This window comes from Anas acuta, chromosome 5 (assembly GCF_963932015.1).
Source record: "Anas acuta chromosome 5, bAnaAcu1.1, whole genome shotgun sequence".
In the NCBI taxonomy this organism is placed as follows: domain Eukaryota; kingdom Metazoa; phylum Chordata; class Aves; order Anseriformes; family Anatidae; genus Anas; species Anas acuta.
The window spans coordinates 23063930-23084129 of record NC_088983.1 but is presented as its reverse complement, the minus strand read 5'-3'; the positions used below and the strand labels follow the sequence as shown (position 1 = coordinate 23084129).

The following is a 20200-nucleotide window of genomic DNA, read 5'->3' as shown; positions in this document are numbered from 1 at the left end:
TAGTTTAAAAACAAAACAAAAAAAAAACACTTCTTTATCTTACCTATCTGCACAGGCGTTACATTTCACCATACTCAGAACAGCTCCCATCAGGAAGAACATCAGAATGGGGTCCAGCAGAATATACTGGGACAAAGTAATACAGCCCGTATCTGCAGAGAGACACAGATGTCAGAAATGGAACTGCCAATTAAAAATCGTCATATAAAACAGAGTAACTTGGCCTTTGGAAGCCTCTCTCATTAAGCACAGTATCCTGCAAGGTAAGTCATGATGATCCAGAAATGAAGCCCTCTGAACAATTAACCTGTTCAATTTTGCTGTGGCAGCAACACCTACCAAAAATAAGGATGCAGGCTGTGAGTAAGGCTGCTGGCAGCGACTTGGACAGTTCCAGCACTGTGAGGTAGGCGAAGGGAACCAGGCAGGAGCCAAGGAACGCACAGAACTGCAGGAAAAGATTATGGGAGAAGTTATAACCCTCATCAAGGTGAACACAAACACACACAACCCCTTTCCCTTCCTTCATGCTATATACCCACCAATTACAGGGGGTGCTGCAGTTACTGAATTGACTCAGATCATCAGAAAAAGCTGAATGCTCACAGATACCATGCAGAGAACAGCTGCTTACTCTGCTCTGTCTCTAGAGGTGTCAGTAACAACAGTTAGTCATTTTCTTTCTAGACTGCACCAGGTATCCATAAAAACATATGTCAAGTAGACACATTACACATCCATCAGGCTCAACTCATTTTAACAAGATATTAGCATATGAAATCTAAGAACAGAATATATTGTATCTTACATCTTTAACAGACCAACATCACCTCCTCTTCTCAAATGAGAGCGAGAGTAGTTGGAGGACGAAGAACAGATCAACACAAAAGAAAGTAGCATCACAATGAAACTCTCCCTCTTTAGCACTTCTCCCACTTCAGACTCAGGGCAACAGAGCTACAAATTGCTGGAGACTTGGAAAGTAAACCAAGAAAACAGACCTTCCTGTTTTCATCTTTCTTTCTAGGCACCAGCAACTGGCAACTTTCTTCTTTTGACCTGTGTTATCTGCTGCCAGGTTTATGGCTCTAGGTCTTCCTGGGTAATAGCAGAGCCATGGTTTCAGGTAGAACACCACTGAACAGTAATTCCTCCCATCAGCTCATTCAGCTCGGCGTCACTGGAGGTGGCAGCAAATGATCCTGGCTTTCCTGAAATCCCTGGTATCTCAGCCAGCAGGGACTCCAGCAGAATAGCCAGGCACGACAGGGTGAGGAGAAGCCCAAGCTCAGCAACAATCCCCTTGTAGGACAGGCAATATATCCCTCCCATTCAGGAGTCTAGTCCCTCTAATTAGTAGCAAGAGATTCCCTCGAGAATCACCTCTCTTTTTCACCTGGCCTCTCACAGCCAGACGCCAGGACTTATTCACAATGCAGCCACCAACACTTTTCTAAGGAGCTTAGAGACAAGGCACAAGGCTAAAGAGACCTCTGACCTAATCCACTAAAGCTGCTCTTAAGACATAATACTCTTACTGAAAAGCACAGGAGAGCTAAAAAGCTTGATACTAGCCTGTAACGCCTTACCCCTCTCATTCCCATGTAGTTGTGCTGTTCGTATCTGTCCCCTGGCTTTTGGAATGGAAATGTGCCATCGTATCCACTAAGGTAGCCAGCAAGTCCGATCAGCATCTGCGGAAACAAATAAAAAAGGGAAAAAAAGTGTTCAGGGAATCACACTGGAGGGAGAATCCGAACCAGCAGTTGGTAAGATTTTAATACAAGCCAAGTCTGAGTCACATAACAACTGAACTCAGACACATCTCCAAACAGTTTCTGTAGAGAATCCATAGCATCCACGTTGCTCCTGTCTAAAAGCAACATCAGAAGGGCTCAGAAGGCCTTTGGCTGACTCTAAGTACAACTGCAGGCTCAGGAGAAGTAACCACGTGTGGGATTTGTCAGAGAGAATTCTGTCTCCATAGATTATCCCCCCATAGATGAAGGGAAGGGAAGGGAAGGGAAGGGAAGGGAAGGGAAGGGAAGGGAAGGGAAGGGAAGGGAAGGGAAGGGAAGGGCAGGCTGCTGTGGGCTCCCCCCAGCTCCCGAGCCCAGCGGGGCCGTTTACCTTCCCCAGCGGGGGGTGGACGTCGAAGAAGAAGGTGCGGTTGATGTAGTAGCTCCCCATCTTCCCGAAGTGGGTTTCATCCCAGCTGGAAAAGACAACCACAGAACACAACCCTGAAGACGAAAACACCCAGGAGGGTCCTTTACTCCCCGTACTTTTTAATCTTACAGGGGGTCACCGCCACGCAGCCCACCCGGGAACCCGACGGGGTGCCCGTACCAGACGTGCGGCGGCTCCAGCAGGCGGTGGAAGCGGGAGGCGAAGCTGAGCAGGGTGACGAGAGCCAGCACCGACCGCGACCCCGGCGGCGGCCGAGCCGTGAGTGAGGCGGGAGGGGGGGAGGCGGCCCGCGGGGGCGGGGGGGGCCCCGGCGGCCGGCGGGAGCCCCGGGAGCGCAGCGGGCCCGGCCCGGCGCGGCCGCCCCCCGGCGGCGGCATGGCGGGGGCTCGGCGGGGGCCCGGCGGGACGCGGCGGCCGCACGGCAAATGGAGGCGGGGGAGGGGCGCGGGGCACGCCGGGAGTTGTAGTCCTCGGGGCCGCCGCCATGAGCTCGGCCGTAGCCAAGGTAGCGGGGGCTGAGGCCGCGGGGAGCGGCCCCGGCGCGGTGGGAGGCGGGGGGGGGCGGGCGTTTCTTGTCTTTTTCTCTTCTTTTCTGCAGAAATTCTGCACGTGGCTTCAGTTTCCTCAGTTCGATTCCCAGGGGTGTGTTATTGTTGCACTGACAGCTGCTGAGAGCCTGGCAGTCGCTCTGCCTGTCCTATGGCTGTCCTGTGATTTATTCAGAGCAAACGCCTCGAGGCAGCAGCCAGGTCCCCAAATGTCTTCCCGACCTCACAGCTCTGACACCGGGGCTGTACCTGCCCCACAGCCCGTGCAGCTGGCTACAATTCAAAGTTTTCAACCTGCCTGGCTGTGTTTGCGTGCCCTGGGCACAGATCTGGGGGCATGGTCCTCTCCTCATTGGCTTTAGCATAAAGCCTTCCCCCCCCCAGCTGAGGTAACAGGGAAAGGCGAGGGGAGATTTTTATTTCCTGGAGCACACTGCACGCAGTGACCATGGCATCAGAAAAGGTGAGCGCTTGGGTGGGTGAAAGCACCTGTGAGAGCTGCCTCGGTGCTGCAGTCCGGGTGAAGGTGAGCTGCCTGCAGTCTTAGCATTCACCCTGAGCAGCAGGAGCTCCTCTCGCTTAGGAAGAGGTCTGGCCCTGCCCTCCGTGGCTGGAAGAGCGATTTGATGCCACTCAAGTGCCCAGTGCAGGTGCTTGGCAAAATCACTGGGGAATTTGCTTCGAGAATCCATGACAGCACAGCAGTCAGCAGCATCTGGTAGGAGCAAAGAGGGAAACGTTGTAGGGGATAATTTTAAGATTGGTTGTGTGTGTTTAGAAACAGATGAAACTAATTAGAGAGCCAGCGTGAAAAGCAGTGGCACAACCTGTACACCCAGAACAGGAACGGTCGCTTCGAGAAAGGCACCCTCCTCTGGCAGAACTTGCTCTGCTGTATCTTAAACTTCCTGAAATGCACTGCCCTCCTTAGAATATTCTTTTATTCCCACCATATAACTACTTTATCTTTCTCTCCTCAGCCGATACTTTATGGCTATTTCCGAAGCTCCTGTTCATGGAGAGTGAGAATTGGTAAGTTCCAGTTTTACAGCAGCATCCTCCCCTTCACTAACTGATTTAATCAGTCACTTATTGAGAGATCAGCAAACATGAACCTGGGACAGTGACATTGCATTTTCTCCACCTTCTCTAGAGTGGGAGGGAACACCACAGCATACCTCGAGCTGGGGGAAAGGGTAGGAGCAGACAGGAGGATTTCCACTTAGCACAGAACCTGAGAATATCTCCTGTAGCCAACTGACATTCAAGAGGCAGTGGGAAGCGGGAGGGGAGTACATGGTTTCTGCAAACTTCTACCCAGATTCCAAACTAGAGGGCAGAAGCAGCAGCAGTTCCTTGCCTGTGGACAAGCAGTGCTTCACGGGCTTTGGAAGGTTTTTTCCTTCCCTTGGTATTTTTTGGAGATTGGTCTGTGCAGTTAGTTAGAATGACTCCTTTTGTAAAGCTAACATGATGCAGATGGCTGTTTCTACCGCATTATTTAGTGGGACCCTACACTCTGTTGTACACCTGCACTGCATTAGACTGTGATCTGCCTTGATCCTGAGAGCTAAGCAGGGCTGAGAATGGACCCTGCTTAGACTGATAGCTTGGAAAATGATTTGGCAGGCGAAAACTGGATCCCCTGCCCTACCTAAGCCCCTCATCAGGAAGGGCTATGTTGCAAAGAGTGACAAAGCTTGTTTTGAATAATGCAGTATTTTGCCAAGACTGATCTTTAGTGCTTTGGTCCTTCATTTGCACTTGTTTTTTCATAGATCACTATCTTCTCATTGGATTCAGGCTGCCTTTCTCGAGGGATAGGGTCTTTTCTACTTTTAAAGCCTTCTTTTTTTCCCAAATGGAGATGGTAACATTTCCCTGAGGAAATGAAACTTGCCTCAGTGTGCCTGTCTGAAGCTGTGTTCTGTGTTCTCCCTAGCACTGGCTCTGAAAGGGATTGCCTATGACCAGGTGCCGGTGAACCTCCTGAAGGATGGGGGGCAACAGGTAAGGATACAGCTACTATTGGTCCCTCCAGGGGTGCTGAACTTGGGGATCATTAGGAGAATTGGGATCAGCACTAGAAAGTTCACAGGGAAAGTCACTGCATTCCACACTGCTTCTCTGTAATAGTTGCTTTCAAACAGTATTCCCTGGCATGCAAGACAGGAGAAGATGACTGCAGGAGACCACAGGTTTTCTCCTCTGCCTTAAACATCAGTGACTGAATTTCATAAGTCTGAGGGTCTTGATGAGGAAGCTTGATGTGCCAGTATAGGCTGAGATGGAGTTGGAGAACTAGAATGGTAATAGTAACACTGCTGTGGTACCACCCATCCAGAGCTTCTGTTGATGGTTTATAAAGAGGTAAGGCAGTCTGGCTGTGGATGCAGCGATCCCTGAGCCCTAGCAAGAACTTGCTGTAGGCTAACAGTATAGTGTAATGTACCATGAATATTAGTGCTGAGGTCGAGGGAAAGTCAGGTTAAAACAAGAAAAAAAATTGCTAACTGGGTTCAAGGGGAAGAAAATAATAATTTCTGGTTGCAGTAATCTCAGGTTCATTTCCACAGCTTTCTGCTGAATTTAAAGCAGTGAATCCAATGAAGCAAGTCCCTGCCTTGAAAATTGATGGCATCACCCTTTCTCAGTCGGTGAGTTAACAGCCACTTTCTTCCTAGTCATTCACCCTAACCTGCTGCCCAGGCTGGAGGGGAAGGCTTTTCTATGCATCTTCCCCCAGAGCTTTCCTTTGTGCATTACAAAACATGCAGCATTTGTGATAAATAAAAGAATCCCACTCGGGGGTAGAAATAGCATGTAGTCCCTACTAGGAAACTCCTATTTAAACTCAACTTGGCTTTGGTTCAAAATCCCACCTCTTACTGAACAGTTTGTAGTCTGGTTTAGAAGGCTGTGCCAGGGTTTGCAGGAAATTACAGCAGGGACAAATCAGAAGATCCCAACCAAACATCAAAGGGATATGCAGTTGCTTGCATTAGTAACAAACTTCATTCGAAAGCTGTTTTATTCTGTTGGACCAGCCAGAAATTCTCCTTTCCTAGGTGTTCAGGATGCATACTTCTCCTCTGCTCCCCAATAACCTCCCCTTGTCTCTTTGTTCATTACAGCTAGCTATAATTCATTATTTAGAAGACACTCGTCCTAACCCCAGACTCCTGCCCCAAGATCCAAAGAAGAGAGCCCAAGTCAGAATGATCTCGGATCACATTGCCTCTGGCATTCAGCCACTCCAGGTATTGCTTTTTCATATCCATACAAATGAGAAAAACAGGATGGATTTCCAGGAGTCTGTATGTGTTCAAACCTCAGTCTCTGCTGCTGGCCAGCAGAGTGGCAGACCTGAAGACTGTGTGTTAGCAAATGAAATCTGTACTTAGCCTCTGCCTAATCTGTGAATGGCAACAGGATTTCATACAAAGAAAATCCCACAGCACCCCAGGGTTCTTTCCAGGAACAACTGAACCCGTATCTGTGATTCATATGGTTTCACTGCAGGGTCTACAGTGTTGTAGGAAGAAGGAGTGACCCTAAGGGCACAGGCAAAAAGGATACCCTGGCAGCTGCTATTACAGAACAGACCCAGGAGAGAGGGTGAGCAGGGTGCATCGTTCACTGAGGGTGAGGTCAGGGCTCAGCAGGCTGAGCTCAGGCAGGGCACTCAGGTTTGGCACCTCCTCATCCCTCCTCCCTGCCAACTGCAGTCAATCTAACCTGGAGATCGCTTACCTTCACAGAACTTGAGCGTCCTGAAACAAATGGGGGAGAAAAAAACAGAATGGGCTCAGAAGTGCATCACGTCTGGCTTCCAAGGTACATCCTGTCTCCAAAATGATCCACACTTTGAGTACTCTTCAAAATTCTGTGGTATAGCACACAGGGGCCCTACTTTGTCCTCAACGAGAATAACAGATTGCCTTAGGCACATGTGCTAGGTGCTGCCCTGCTGGGAGACAAAATGCTCTTCTTACCCAGAATCCCATGTCAAGGACTGCTAGTTCTCCAGGGTCTTGGAGGAAAAATGCTGTCCATAGTGTACTTCCATTGCTACGCATGGAAGAGGGAAAGCCTGGAGCCATTCTCTACACTGCAGCAGTTGATTCACCCTGAAGCACAAGGGCTGACAGCACTTCTGCTTCTCACCCAGCTGCTCCCAAACTAGTGGCTTTTGCTTTGCAGTTCTATCAACCAATATTGGCATGATTTTTTTTCTGTATACAAAAGACATCTGATGGCAAACTCCCACAGAATTCCGCAAGTAGAATTCAGCAAGTATGTCTGTACTTCACAATGAGCTTTTTGTTTCCTCAGAACCCTTTCGCCCATACGCTAAAATGACAGGCCTATCTTCACTTCTAGATAGATACAAACTGACTGAATCTTTGTAATTTTTCTCCTTCCCACTCTCGCATATCTCCGCATTGTGCTCTTAGTATTTCAGCTGCATTGCCCAAAACAGCTGAAATCACCCTGGGTACTAAAATGCTGAAGAACACTGTAGACTCCCATAACTATGCTGTTGTAGGATTTCTGTTCTTTCTACTTTCTGGATTCTGCCCCAGATTGCTCCTTTTTCATCCTCAGCTCAGAGCTGAAGTGCTCTTGTTCACAATTCCCAGTCTAAAAGGTCTCTGGGGTTCCTTCCAAATGAGTTTTCAATACCTTACTCCAGTGCACCCTCTCTTGACAGCACTGGAACAGGTTCTGCAGCAGACTGCTGGACGCTACTGTGTGGGCGATGAGGTAAGTACCTGAGAAAGTGTTGTGTATCACTGGAGAACTGGAAGCCCCAGCATATTACATAAGCTAGAAAAGGGAATTAGTTGTGGAGAGACAACACAACCACATCCTGTATCTGGAGTTACATACTGTGCCTACACCACAGGAAAAACAGCTGCATGGAGCCTACTTTGGCCATTACTGACTTGCAAATAGTTACAAAGATGTTTATTTGTTCCTGCCTATAACACACTCATAGCCAGATTTGCAGCTCTATCTAGGATCTGGGAACTGGCTGCCACTAAATGATGTGGGAACAGTTTAAATATCTTTCATCCTTAGTAGATTTGGAGTTCAAAGTGTCCTGTTGTAGGGACAAAGCTTGGCTCAAGAAACAGATTAATTTTGTAACTTGGTCCTGTGTGAGCTTTAACCAAGTTGTATAATTTTCCTGCTCTGTCTCTTCAGTTTTATCATGGACAGATTTCAGAAAGAAATTGCATACAAGCTGTTCTGACCCTTTCCAAGCAAGGGTCACTTAGGTCTTTTCCATTTAGCTGCCCTGTTTAGTGGGCAATCAGATCTTTCCTATAAAAGGCTGGCAGAAAAGGAAGGCTACTGCAATATCCTGTGATGCAGAGGATTGTACAGCAGGAGCATTGTGGAGCTCTTAATGGGCAAAGACTAGTTAATGAGATCTTATGCTGAAAAATGTGTTCCCAAAAAGGTGCCCAGAGTTTCATGACCTGGAGAATGGTGTGGGCATCTTTTGTGCAGATAGGCAGCTAAATGTACCCCTGAGTCTTTTCAGAATGCATCCCTGAGCTTGTGTGCAAGAGCCCTATCATTCAACTGGTCTTGATCTTGTTGGGAGTTTTTTGATGCTCCTGCAATGCAAACAAGTGAAATTTACACATCTTTTCTCAGCCATGCAACACACACAGCCTAGTCTCCTCCCTCTGCAGCTTGCCAGCAGACTTGTTTGCTCAGTGGTGGTTGCTATAGAGGCAGTGTGTGCTTGAGGTCATCATGATCAGCTGGTAAATACCAAGATCCCTAAAGGCTGATGACTTCTTGTATTAGTGATTTCTGTAAGTTTCCTGTCCTTGTACCTTCTGTTATTAAAGCTCATTTAAATAATGAGCTCTACACAACAAAACAACTTATGAAGTCTTATCAGATGCTACTGGCTGATAGTGTAATTACTGACCCCTTTTCTCTGTGCTCCATTTGCAGGTTTCCATGGCTGATCTGTGCTTGGTGCCTCAAGTTGCCAATGCTGAAAGGTAATTAATGCTAAAGTGTTAGCCTTAGGTACTCTTTAAGGGCACCTAATCTTGGAAATAAGAAGCTGGGCTGTCTTCTCAGGGGTCCCTGTAGGAAACCTGATTTATGTCCTTAGAAAAGCTAAGGCTGCTTGCACCCCACATCCTCTCTCCCTCTTTGTCTTATGTTTACTCTGCATGTGGGGTAGGGGGTGGGGGAGAGTAATCTGGCTATATTTGTTGAAAAGCCTAAACCTATGCAAGTAGTGACTGCAAGATTTCCTGGCAAGCCATAGTGCCCTCTTACCATAAGCTGCACACTATGTAAAAACCTACTGAGCTTGGAGGAAATAAGTAGCCTAACTTTCCTCTACCATTTATTTTTAAACCTACAGGAATTAATCTTTTTTCTTAAGGCAAATGCACCCCAGTCTGTGAGATTCACCCACACTGGGCAGGCACAGCACACTGCTCTATCCTGTTCAGCGCTGCACTGGCTGGCTGATTGTACCTCACAAATCCTCTTCCTTTTGCAGATTCAATGTGGATCTGGGTCCATATCCCACAATAACTAGAATAAACAAAGCCCTCCTGGAGCTAGAGGCATTCAAAGTAAGCCACCCATCCCGGCAACCAGACACTCCTGCAGAGTTGCGAGCTTGAAGCCCTTCTACCCACTAAATCAAGTAAGCTGGAATGGCAAAGGGGACAACAGCCACAGCTTGAGTAGGACTTGGTGCCAGCCAGAAGCCCTGTGCTCATGTCTCACCATCACTTTGATGGGAAGGACAGAGGGAAAGCCTTACTGCTGCAGAAGTAGCCTCAAGGAATTACAGAAGCTGTGCCTGTGCTAGAAAGCTTGCAGCTACTTCTGAATATATTTTTCTAACTTCTGTATGTCCATGAAACAGATTAAAGCAGAAACATCAGAATGGATTTATCAGAAGCCCTCTTTGTATAGCTTTGGACTGTAGTATGTAGCCATAGACATCTAAGGGGCATTAAACCAATTCCAGATTCCACACAGGGGCTTCTCCTTTCCACTGTCTCTAGAAAGGACATAAAGGAACAGCATACACAGTGCACTGCTAATGCAGCACACCTCTTGTCCTTGCAGCTGCCTCAGAGCTATGGCATAATCCTCAATGCCATGGATATGAGCAGTAAGGACTAATACCTGACAGCTGAGAGTTTATTCCTAACCCATGATGGGTCCCTCTAGGCGTGAGAGCCAACAGTCAGCAGCTCTGTCACTCCCTGCAAGAGAATTACTGCCTGGCACAACTGATTTGTACCTCTTCCATATATCCGCAAGAAGTCTTCCAGAATTAGTAAAGGTCTGTCTAGAGCAAAGCAGGTGTGCTGTAGTCAGCAAGACTACAGCTCACTCCCAGATGGTGAAAATGATGGCATTCTTTTCCTTTTCCCATCCTTAGACGCTGCTCTAGGCATTTTCCTAGTCCTCATCTGCAAACTTTTTCCCAAGGGAATCCAAACTTTTTGCTTTCCCACCAAGCCAGAAACTTGCTGGTACTCTGACTGTGAGGAATTTCCAGCCTGCAGCAGTAAGTCCCATTCCACCCATCCCAAATGAAACCACACACCTGAGTGGCCTTCAGAGCTCAGAGCACCCCAGAAATTCAAGCCCAGAAACCTGTAAGTCAAGAAGGAAAACCAGAAGCCTGTGACTGTGTTTCTATGCAGGCTTAGCTCAGCTCCCACCGAAATTTCAGCAAACAAGCCCAGGTGCCAAGCCAGTAATATAGCAGGGCATTTCTGCCAGTCTAATGCTCTGTATCAGCTGCCCTAAGAGGGCAATACCCACAGCATTCAGAAAGACTTCATGAATCAGTGATATCCTGTGCCAAGGCAGCATTCACCTGCATATAGAAACTTGGACTGCCACATTGCTTGGACTCATTTATTGCCACCTTTGTCTTTATGCTGGTGAGGAGTCATTGCAGTTCCAGACTCATTCTGATTATCCTAGGTCCAGCTGGATCTTGATTGTGCTATTGTAAAAGGTCCCGGCACAGTTGGAGCCCCCAAAGACCAACACTGCGTGCAGGTTATGCTCATCTTTGTTCTCCTTGCCTACATCCATCAGGTGTGGGGAAGTCAGATGAAGCAGCGTGTGGCCAGCTCGGGGCACAGAGCAGAGGTCATGGTGGCTCACTGTACTCCATGAAAGAGTATCTGAAGTAGAAAGGGTCTATCAATACAGGAAAAACAAGCAAACAAAAATATATTCCTAATGCATTGGGTGAAACAAACAGATGGGACTAGGTGTTCAGAAATGGCACTGCAGCCCTGCAGTCGCTGTCAACTGTGGAAATAGGGAGGGAGATTCACTTACCTAGGCGAAAAACAAAGGCGTCCTGCAGGGCTCCCCTGGCATTGCAGCCTCCACTGATCAGAACCTTGCAGTCCGACACAGCCAGAGCTGCATGAAAACTGGGACCAGAGCAAAACCTAAAGGTGACTATCACAAAACCTGCTGGGGTTGCCTCAATCAGGAATGGGCAGAGGTGGGTAGACTCGAACTGCAGACTGGGGGCTTAAACCAAAGAATGGAAGTTTTCTTCTTGTCCTCTTTTGCCCTGACTTGCTGAGTAACCCTGAAAAAGCTGTTTGTTTCCCTCCACCAGTCAAGAAATCTATCAGGCCTGAAAAGCACCTCATTACCACAGAAGGATCCATCAGAACTTCTGTGTTTTGCTCTACAAAATGAGATGACAGGCTAGACGGTCTGATTTAGGTCAGTATTTTAGCGGGTGATAGAGTCTCTTTAGGACCAGCACATTTCTGCTACACGAGTTTCTTCCTCTCTTATACTCCAGGTACCATGGAGACCAAGCAGCAGGCAATACAGTCCCATTAGAACACAGAAGAAAACTTCCCCTAGCCTGAAAGGCAGACTCCCAGGGATCCTAAGTGATCTGCACCCCAACACCTTATAAGCACCAAGCACAGGCTTACAAGCTAAGGAATTTCTGGTCCCACCACAGAGGAACCACCCACTGTATTTTGACTAGTGGGGTACAGATACGTAACTGGGTCTGATCACAGACACCTTTTAAGCCTGGCATCACAGAGAAAGGACAGAGCTCCTGGGTCCTCAACAGGATCTTACCAACGTGCAGAAGGCTGTCCTGCAATGAAGGGGACTGGTGTGTACTCCATGAAACCTGAAAGACGGGGAAAAGGCAGACAAAATGTCCAGTAAGTACTCCTAGTAGCATTTCTCAGCCTCACAACTAGACAATAGCTTCAAAAGTCTGTCACATCAGCAACTTACCTTTTCTGTTACCTGTCTTCCAGAAAAGGAGGTTCTTGGTTTTTCCCATTCCCTCCCCTCTAATCCCACAAAGGGTTTCTTTAGTCTGTAATTCTCCATCTCCACTGATTAAGTATTTTTACAGTGTTAATGCTGCCTTCCCATCCTGCTTGCCTCATTTCCCAGTCCTTGCCTTAGAACAGACCCTCCAGATGTGGCTACCTGGAACACACTTTCTTACCCAGATCCAGGATGTGCATGTCACTGAAGTAGAGAGAAGTCCTCTGACCGCCAAAAATCAGCAGCCTGTTCTTCAGCAGAGTAGCTGAATGCCTGATCAAAGAAGAAACAAGTGAGCCAAGTGTCTTCAGCAAGTTCCCAGAAGTGATAGCCCTAGTTCACACTGCCTTGGCTTCTCCTGATGAGCTGCAATAGCTCCCTCCATCTGCACCTGCCCCTACCCTCAGCCACTGCAACCCACAGAACCCTATCAGGATACCTAATAGCACATTACTCAAAACATAGGGCCATTTTAAGGGAGCAAACAGTGAAGAACAATCATGTGTTTTAAGGAAACTACACTGGGATGGGAGGTTAGGTGCGAAGAGGCTTCCTGCTCTGTTCTGGAGGGCTGGAAGAAGAGCACTCTCACCCAAACCTAGGCAGAGGCTTCTCCCCTTCTGAGATGGGCTGGTACCAAATTTCATGCTCTGGATTGAAGACGTAGAGCACATTGCTGCAGGGTCCAACTGCCTGTGATGCCATTTTATGGGAGGTCCCTCCAAAAACAAAGAGCTCCTTGCGGTAGATGGTTGCGCTGTGGTAAGTCAGCATTGGCATCCTCCCTTTAGCCTGCGAAAAGTCCAACACAGGTTTGTTAGGAGAAGTGCATTATTTGCTGGCCTATAGGAAAGGGGCCCACGATGTGCCATGAGTTCAGCAAGTCTCAATTTTCACTTGATTGTCTCCCCAGTCAGATCTCTGCCACACAGGCATACTCTGCATCACCAGAATGCTCTGATGAGAGCAGGAAATCGGCCTCCTACCCCAGCTGCCTCAGAACAAGACAGGGAACAGAAAGACCTCATCCCAGGATTATTCTGTAAAAAGCCATCTTGTGCCAGGAAGGAGACAGTCCTTAGCTGACATGGCCCTCTGCAAGGACATGACAGAATCTAAATTGCTCAGAAATCTGCTGTGCTCAGGGCAGCTGATTTGGAAAGACCAGTTCCTCAGTATCCAACACAGCTGTGAATAGCACCATAGAGAACGAGAGGCCATTTCCCTCTGCTACTCGCACAGTCCCTCCCACACACCACCTTCATCAGACACAGCACTCTGCAGCAACCATTTTTTCACCTTGCTTCATTCACTGTAGGCACAGCCCCTGGTTTCTGCCAAGCCTGTGGCCTTTCAGCACAGCTGGGATTGACAGATCCAAGAAGACTAAGCAGCTCAGGCAGCCTGCAGCAACAGCGGAATGAGTCTGCTGGAGTACAGATATGGGCACACCAAATGCCACATTCAGGCAGGACCTGACACCCTTCCTGGGCTTTTATCTTAGAAGAGCTGCAGTACTTACAGCCACAGGAAGCCATTCCCAGGTGACTGTGTCCAAAATGTAGATGCTGCTGTAGTCTTTGTCTTCCTTTATGCCCCCAAAGACGTAGATACGCTTGGTGTCTGGGTCATACGTAGCAGTGTGACCATGCAGGCATGATGGCATAGCATTTTCTTGCTGGAGACCCACTGGTAACCAGAAATCACTGTCTGTGGAAGCAGTGCCAGGCAGATGGTATGAGTTTGAACATGCACTCAGTTTCTCCAGATTTAAAGAGTATGTCATAAAATCTTTACTCAAGGTCTTGTTCCTTTTTATCTCCTCCTCTCCTTTGGCTCGGGGCTAGAGAAGACTTACACAGCAATGTTTCTGTGTAAGGAGTGGAGGGGAATACTAACTAGGTGGAAAGCAGAAAGGTGGCTGAGAGGATCGATGAGGTGCAGAAAGCTATAAGGTACTGCAGTTGTCTCTCACACTTCTCCACCAGTCATCACACACACTGCAAACTGCGCTATTGCTTTTGCCCTTCAAAAATCACCCAGCTGTGCTCAGAATTCAAATGTAAGCTCCTGGAGGGCTCTCACATAGAGCCCCACAGCCTCTGAGGGCGCTGAGCTGTCAGCTCAGCCTCCTGCAGCACCAGTGGATGCCCAAGGACAAGGGACATCAGTGAAGAATGGGATAAAAGCAGAGATGTAGAAAAGTAATAGAGGGTGGGTGTGGCAAAGAGAAACAGCACCTGAAAGGTGATAAGGGATGCATGCTCCTGCTGAGTGACTCACAAGCAAGACAAATCCACCCAGCACCTGCCTTAGCACAGACCCCAGAGGACACCCTCCCACCCAAGTCATCCTGGATTCCCATCCACCCATTAACATCCCATTGCCTCTGACAGCCCCAAACTCCTTACCAACTTCCAGTTTCCAGAGCGCGTCCTTGCAGGACCGCTGATTGACGCCTTCCCCGCCGACCAGAACAGCCATTGCCGGGTCGCTGAGGCACATGGCGTGGCGCCACCGCGGGCTGGGGCTGCCTGGGGAGGGGAGAGCACCGTGCTGGGAGCAGGCTGAAGAGGCGCCTCCAGCTCCCTTCGCTGGGGAGAACAAGGCAGCTGAGGGCTCAGAGGGGGGGAAATGAAAAAGCAAAGGCCTCAAGTCTCTTCTTGTTGGGGTGGCAGGAGGCACAGCTCCCTGTGGAAGATTTTCTGTTGGCTTTGGGGAAAATCTGCTCTACTTGGAGAGTCATCTGTAGCAGAAGGAGCTAGTAGAGAGCAGTCTAGCTCAATATAGGACAAACCGGCTGCCACTTCAGAGATGGGCAGGCACGGGCAGACTTAGATCCCACTGAGAACCTGTCCCCAGAAGGATATCTTATCTGTGCTGTGCCCTTGTGTTACTGTTCATGAGAGCACATAGGAGGGCTACTGAGGAACAGCTTGTCAGTGCCTGAGACACAGCAACCAGAAGCCTAGATCTGCTTCCAGAGATATTCCTCCTATTGCCCTGTTTCTCTTCCTTTCCCATGCCAACCCCTGCCATTTGCTGAACAAGCTAAAAAAATCCTTTTCATCAAAGCCTGTTCCACATCTTATCCGCTGTCTCAAAGGACTATGCACTCAGAGGTGTGCCTGAGGTTCAAAGGGACTACGGAAGCATATTGGAGAGCCTGAAGCACCTACACAAACGTAGTGAGGACCCAACATATACCCACAACCTGTTTGCTATTCCTGATCACTGGGGAGATAAAAAGTCAAGCATGAGAGGCCTGTGACACTAAAGGGAATGCCATCACCAAAGCTGGAAAGACAAATCAGGGTCCATGAGACAGATCCTCACCTTGCAACTCCTCCACTGCCAGATCTGCAAAGGAAACACAAAGATGTCCCATAAGGAAAGCAGCCAGCAGCCATAGCCCACAAGTCCTCAGCTCTCTGGTTTAGGAGCCATTTGGCCTTCCTTCCTTCCTCCATCACCCAACAAAGCTACCTCATAGCAACAAAGAAGGTGCAAGACCAAAAGTCCTGAAGAAAGTCTCATCAGAAGAAATGCAGAACACAGGTAAGCAAGGCACGTGACATCATGCTGTCAGTGTTGCATTTTACCCCTCTGATGAAGGGTCATTTCCCCCCTCTTCCCACACTACCTACAGCAGAAGCAGCTTTATGATGAAGTTACGTTTGTCTTTGTAAGAAGTCAAGTCCCAGTTAAGTGATTTCACATGGGAAGCACTAAACTATTGTCAAGTAGTTACACACAAACTTGGTCACACCTTGTAGCTGACTTGAAATTCACACTCAGAACCTAAAGATTTCATTTCCAAACCCCTTGGCAGCTACCTTCCCACAACTGAAAAGTCAGTACAATTATACTACTTACATATATGAATATATATATTTCTTCTTGTAGTCATTGTAACTTGAATAATAACCAATGTTTTCTACAGACCAAGTGGTGGTATGCTGTTAGCAGGGGAACAAAAAGACTAATGGCTAGATCCCAGGACACTGTGGTAGATTACTTTCTTGTGCCTCAGTTTCCTCTTTTGTAAAACAAGGCTAACAATACTTGCCCTCGTTTATAAAGCTTTTACTCATATGAAGAGGTAACAGATATTATGTTATAGTACAGAGTACTGGCACTAAGAGTACCCCATGTTCTATTTGTCATTTTCCCAACAGGTAAAAAAATTATCAGGCAATTTAACCAGGACTAAGGAGCAGTTCTCAGTAATTCACAAGGCACAGACAAGCCCGCCTTGCCTTGGAGGTGCGCTGAGAAACGCACTGGAAGTTATTGCCAGCAGTACTAGGAGACAGTACAGACAAGACCTGTAAAATACACCTGGAAGGTGCCAGTTACCTTCTGCATCAAGATCCTTCTCAGATGCTCTGGGTTCAAATAAAACTTTTCTGGGCTTCTTAGGGCAGACAGGGCTCTCCCTCCAGGCCTCACTGGGTTCTGTCTTGCCAGATGGTGGCTCCAGGGCACGGGGTACTGCCAGGGTCCTCAGTGGTGGGCGGAAATCCTTCTTCCCAGGCCTGGGAGCTCTAGCAGCTATTGCTGAGCTCTGACTCTTGACCTGTGAAAAAAAGTCCTAGCTAGTCAAAGCAGCTCCAAAGAGAAAGATCTGAGGCTACTGCAGATTTGTCTGGTACTGGGCCAGAGATTAGTTTCACATTTTCAGGCTTGCTTTCCTGATAAGTCTTACGGGGCAGCATGCCAACAACACAAGCTGCCAAACCACGCAGCCTCCTGCTGCCAGGTGCCCAGCCAGGCCTGCTTTCAGACTGCTGGCTGCCCTGGGCACAGCTCGCACAGAGGAAAGGCAGGAAGGCCATCTGTGCTAGGAGTAGCCAAGTGGACTGATCCCATCAAAGGCTGTTAAATTCAACCCATCCAAAGGCATTTCACCTGAGAGTGCAATTAACCAATTTCTGTGGCCTAAGTGAATCTTGGACTCCAAAACCTGCTTAACCAGACCTTCACTAAGAGAATGACAGCAAGTGCTGCTGCTAGAGCAGCTTCAAGTTAGAGAACATATACTAAGGAGGGGTGAAATAACAAGAGGAAGAATACAGAGTACACATACAGCACTAGGATCCTCCGGGTCCTGACTGAGGGGCACATCGTCAGCTGGAAGCACTGGAGACGGGGTCATCTCTGGGACCAGAAACGGGCGGGCAGGCGTGCTGCTGGAGATTCCTCGGAGCAGCTGCGACAGGACCAGTGATGGGCAGTGTAAAAATAAAAGAACAATTGAGTTTACTAGCTGTCAGCTACAAAGGGTGAGCAAAAATAAGTACCGCAAGGGACAGGTTCCCTGCAATGGAATAGCCCACATTTTTGGGGGAAAAAAAGAATATCAAAGCCAGACAATGAAAGATACTACATCCAAGGACTTCAGCACATGGTAAAGCAATGGTTTATGTACCACAAATCCAAGAGAGAGGAGAATTGGAACTGACCCCATACCCTGTGGCATGCCTGCTGCAATACATGGAGCATTTTAGCAAAGCTGAGTTTAGGGAAAAGTGCTAGAATATCAAGAGAGTTGAGCTTCAGTACAGACATGTATTAACAGATCTGTGTGACATGCCTCTGCCTTGAAGCACTAAAGAGAAGAAAAATAAGTGGATAGGAAATGAAGTTTTTAGTTCCAAGCTGGCAAAGCTGAAGTGGTTTGTGACCCAGTACAGGGAGAGAAGAGGTTCTTGTTTCTTTTACCTGTCCATCAACAGTCAGGACAAGTTTCACACAGTTGCCTTTGTCCATCTCTTTCAAGGAGGCCATAAAAATATCCGTCCTCCAGTCACCTTCCCACACCAGAGACCTGCACAGGGGATCATGGGTTTTCAGCCCACAACCAACACCAAACTGTGAAGAATTCTTGCTCCTGTACTCACAAATAACACCCCAAGGCAAAAAAAAATCCAGCCCTCAAAGCAGCTGAAAGGAAGTTGAAAATATCACAAGAAGCTATAGACTAGCTTATGTTTAGATGTACAAATATAATCTCATGAAACAGAACAAACTAGGAGCTGTCTCTGATTTTATTTCACTCCACTACCAAGACACAAGCTGGTCTGGGAACTCATACCGCCTATAAGAGGTAAAGAGGAAATGTTCTGTACTCACTCTCCTATCCAACTAGTCTTCACAGTAGACAGTTAAAAAAAGACTTCCTATTTTAAATAGATTGTTTCACAGCCATCTGTGATATCTTTAATATAAACAATGCACCTGTGGCATTCAGTTGCATCCCACAGTCCTGATGCATTTACCCTCTCCTGAATCACCCCAGGAGTCCCTGGTCTCCTCTATATAAAGCCAAGGGAAAGGAAAACAAGGAAGGTAGAAATCACATTTCTCAGGTCCACCTTGTCTAGGACCAGCTCTGCTTGCAAAAATCCTACCATTATCCAAGTGGTTCCCAAAGACAGAGGCTGTACGTTGCTGCACCTGCTTTCATTAGCACAGGAGTGTTTGCTGCAAGGAGCTCCCTGTAGCCCCATCAGCTGTCTCTGAGGACAAGGGGAACACTGAGGAACATGACGTGGCACCTCACCTCCTGTCCTTTTTGTCGCTTCCCCCTAGAATTTGATACTGCTCAGAAGACACACTTCACAGCTTCACTGCTCAAGGACTATTCATTTCTGTCCCCATCCAAAAAAAGCATCTTGATGGCACTGAAGTCAAGGTCTCACCACCCCTGGTGGGACAGGACAGCTGCTTCCTGACCCACACCCACCCTCAGTCCTTACCAAAGCCCCTCCAGCCACTTTCCCTCTGAGCCGCAAAGAGAAGACTCACAGCAGGCTGGGAGGACCGGCAGGCTGAGCGACCTGGGGAAGGTGCCAGCAGCACCCCGTGTTTTTAGGGCACCCCAGTGACACCCACCAGCACCCAGCCCTGCCACTACCTGCGGGTGGGCCCCAGCGTGCCGACCCGCTGCGCTCCGACACCCGGCGCCACCAGCACGTCCACGGCGACGCTCGTGTCCGGGGAGTACGAGCTCCAGTCCCCCAGCCCAAACACCACCAGCTGCTTGGGCAGCGGCAGGGGCAGCCAAGCCTGGTAGCCCATCTTGCTGGACTGGCTGGGAGAGAAAACAAGAAGGGAGAAAAATCACAGAGAAGTACACAGCAGGCTCAAAAAGACATACAAGGGTGTGGAAACATCTTTATAGCGGGTAGGAGAGAAGGCAAGGGTTTGCTTTGGGGTCGGGACAAAGCAAACAGGTGGCCCCAGAAGGGAGCGGGGCTGCTCAGAGCCCCCGGACCTGGGGGGAGCCCGGCCCGGCCGCACCTGCCCAGCCGCCGCGGCCGCTCCCGCAGCCCCCACAGCGCGTAGAAGGCGAGGCCGCCCTGACGGGCACCGCCGCCCGCTGAGGGACTGGGACCCGGACTCGGACCCAGCCCCGGTCCCGGTCCCAACCCGCCCCAAGCGGCGGGGCGGCGGCAGGCGGGCAGCATGGCGGCGGGGACGAGGACGGGGAGAGCTGTGAGGGGCTGCGGGCCGCCGCCATTAAGGCGCCGAGGGGCGGCGCAGCTGAGGGCGTGGGGCGGCCATCAGCAGCCCCCTCCGCCTCCCTCCTGGGGGAGAAAGCCCCGAGGCAGGACTGGGGGAACGAGCACTGCTGTGTCCGTCTGTCCCTGCTCGTGCTTATGTGGCCATGCCCTGGTGGCAACGAGGAGGGACAGCAAAGTGCTCTCACACCCTAAACCAGGCGCCGTCCTTCGCTGTAGCGAATTACACAGCCACACATCCCCGTCTGGGGAGTAGTTGTCTGTGATTCCTGAGTAATGTTATCAGTGAATATTTCTTGTAGATTTCAAAAAGAGGAGCTTGTATTCAGCAGTCTGGACTACCACCAAAAGAAGACAGGATGGGAGTAAATAATAATAATACAAAAACAGCACATCCTTTACTACAGAGTGTGTATTTTTGTACATTGCTAAGTGTAAAACCACTGTCAATAACCAGACAACACTGAGATCAGTGACAAGACTTCAGCAAATGAACAACGCTGCCCACACACACCTGGAAAGGAGAGTGGCCTCCAGGCAGGGCAACCCAGCCCACTCAAATGAGACCTTTGCTGAGCTTCATGAGCTCAG

The 20200-nt window shown here is 48.8% G+C and overlaps 3 protein-coding genes across 10 annotated transcripts in view; 1 reads left to right on the top strand and 2 right to left on the bottom strand.

Moving 5' to 3' along the window:
* POMT2 (protein O-mannosyltransferase 2) overlaps window positions 1-2608 on the bottom strand; it is a 27835-nt gene extending 25227 nt beyond the window's left edge. For 2 of the 4 annotated variants that reach the window (XM_068683101.1, XM_068683103.1), the window contains exons 1-5: window positions 2350-2607; window positions 2131-2215; window positions 1590-1694; window positions 340-448; window positions 44-152 (exon numbers count right to left, since the gene is read on the bottom strand). In XM_068683101.1, the coding sequence (XP_068539202.1) occupies window positions 44-152; window positions 340-448; window positions 1590-1694; window positions 2131-2215; window positions 2350-2567 (626 nt within the window). In that variant the 5' untranslated portion in view covers window positions 2568-2607. Of the gene's footprint in view, window positions 1-43; window positions 153-339; window positions 449-1589; window positions 1695-2130; window positions 2244-2349 lie in introns of all 4 variants that reach the window. The other 2 variants (XM_068683102.1, XM_068683104.1) reach the window with 2 other exon arrangements.
* GSTZ1 (glutathione S-transferase zeta 1) lies at window positions 2599-9682 on the top strand. 3 transcript variants are annotated; one of them, XM_068683110.1, is made up of 9 exons: window positions 2599-2695; window positions 3719-3770; window positions 4681-4748; window positions 5315-5395; window positions 5873-5998; window positions 6500-6575; window positions 7453-7505; window positions 8718-8767; window positions 9283-9682. In XM_068683110.1, the coding sequence occupies exons 1-9, from the start codon at window positions 2675-2677 to the stop codon at window positions 9407-9409; spliced, it is 654 nt and encodes a 217-aa protein (XP_068539211.1). In that variant the 5' UTR covers window positions 2599-2674; the 3' UTR covers window positions 9410-9682. The 3 variants fall into 3 exon arrangements, with proteins under 3 accessions (XP_068539211.1, XP_068539212.1, XP_068539210.1); XM_068683111.1 differs by lacking the exon at window positions 2599-2695 and adding an exon at window positions 3097-3201; XM_068683109.1 differs by lacking the exon at window positions 2599-2695 and adding an exon at window positions 3172-3264.
* Window positions 9533-20020, bottom strand: LOC137857057 (rab9 effector protein with kelch motifs-like). Of its 3 annotated transcripts, none has more exons than XM_068683105.1 (13): window positions 19389-20020; window positions 19003-19179; window positions 17808-17913; window positions 17173-17295; window positions 16443-16662; window positions 15420-15443; window positions 14495-14617; window positions 13606-13793; window positions 12676-12875; window positions 12265-12356; window positions 11880-11934; window positions 11103-11200; window positions 9533-10942 (listed from the first exon to the last, which is right to left on the bottom strand). In XM_068683105.1, the coding sequence occupies exons 1-13, from the start codon at window positions 19553-19555 to the stop codon at window positions 10728-10730; spliced, it is 1788 nt and encodes a 595-aa protein (XP_068539206.1). In that variant the 5' UTR covers window positions 19556-20020; the 3' UTR covers window positions 9533-10727. The 3 variants fall into 3 exon arrangements, with proteins under 3 accessions (XP_068539206.1, XP_068539207.1, XP_068539208.1); XM_068683106.1 differs by having other exon boundaries at window positions 10765-10958; XM_068683107.1 differs by lacking the exon at window positions 11103-11200 and having other exon boundaries at window positions 10822-10942.
* Between the last annotated feature and the right edge of the window lie 180 nt (window positions 20021-20200).

Coding starts and splice junctions, on each gene's coding strand:
- GSTZ1 (XM_068683109.1), top strand. CDS start 3,187: ATGGCATCAGAAAAGGTGAGCGCTTGGGTGGGTGAAAGCACCTGTGAG. Junction 7,506..8,717: donor GCTACTGTGTGGGCGATGAG/GTAAGTACCTGA, acceptor CTCCATTTGCAG/GTTTCCATGGCTGATCTGTG. Junction 8,768..9,282: donor CAAGTTGCCAATGCTGAAAG/GTAATTAATGCT, acceptor TTCCTTTTGCAG/ATTCAATGTGGATCTGGGTC.
- LOC137857057 (XM_068683105.1), bottom strand. CDS start 19,555: ATGCTGCCCGCCTGCCGCCGCCCCGCCGCTTGGGGCGGGTTGGGACCG. Junction 17,296..17,807: donor TCCTGACTGTTGATGGACAG/GTAAAAGAAACA, acceptor GTCCTGTCGCAG/CTGCTCCGAGGAATCTCCAG. Junction 12,876..13,605: donor GGGAATGGCTTCCTGTGGCT/GTAAGTACTGCA, acceptor GACTTTTCGCAG/GCTAAAGGGAGGATGCCAAT.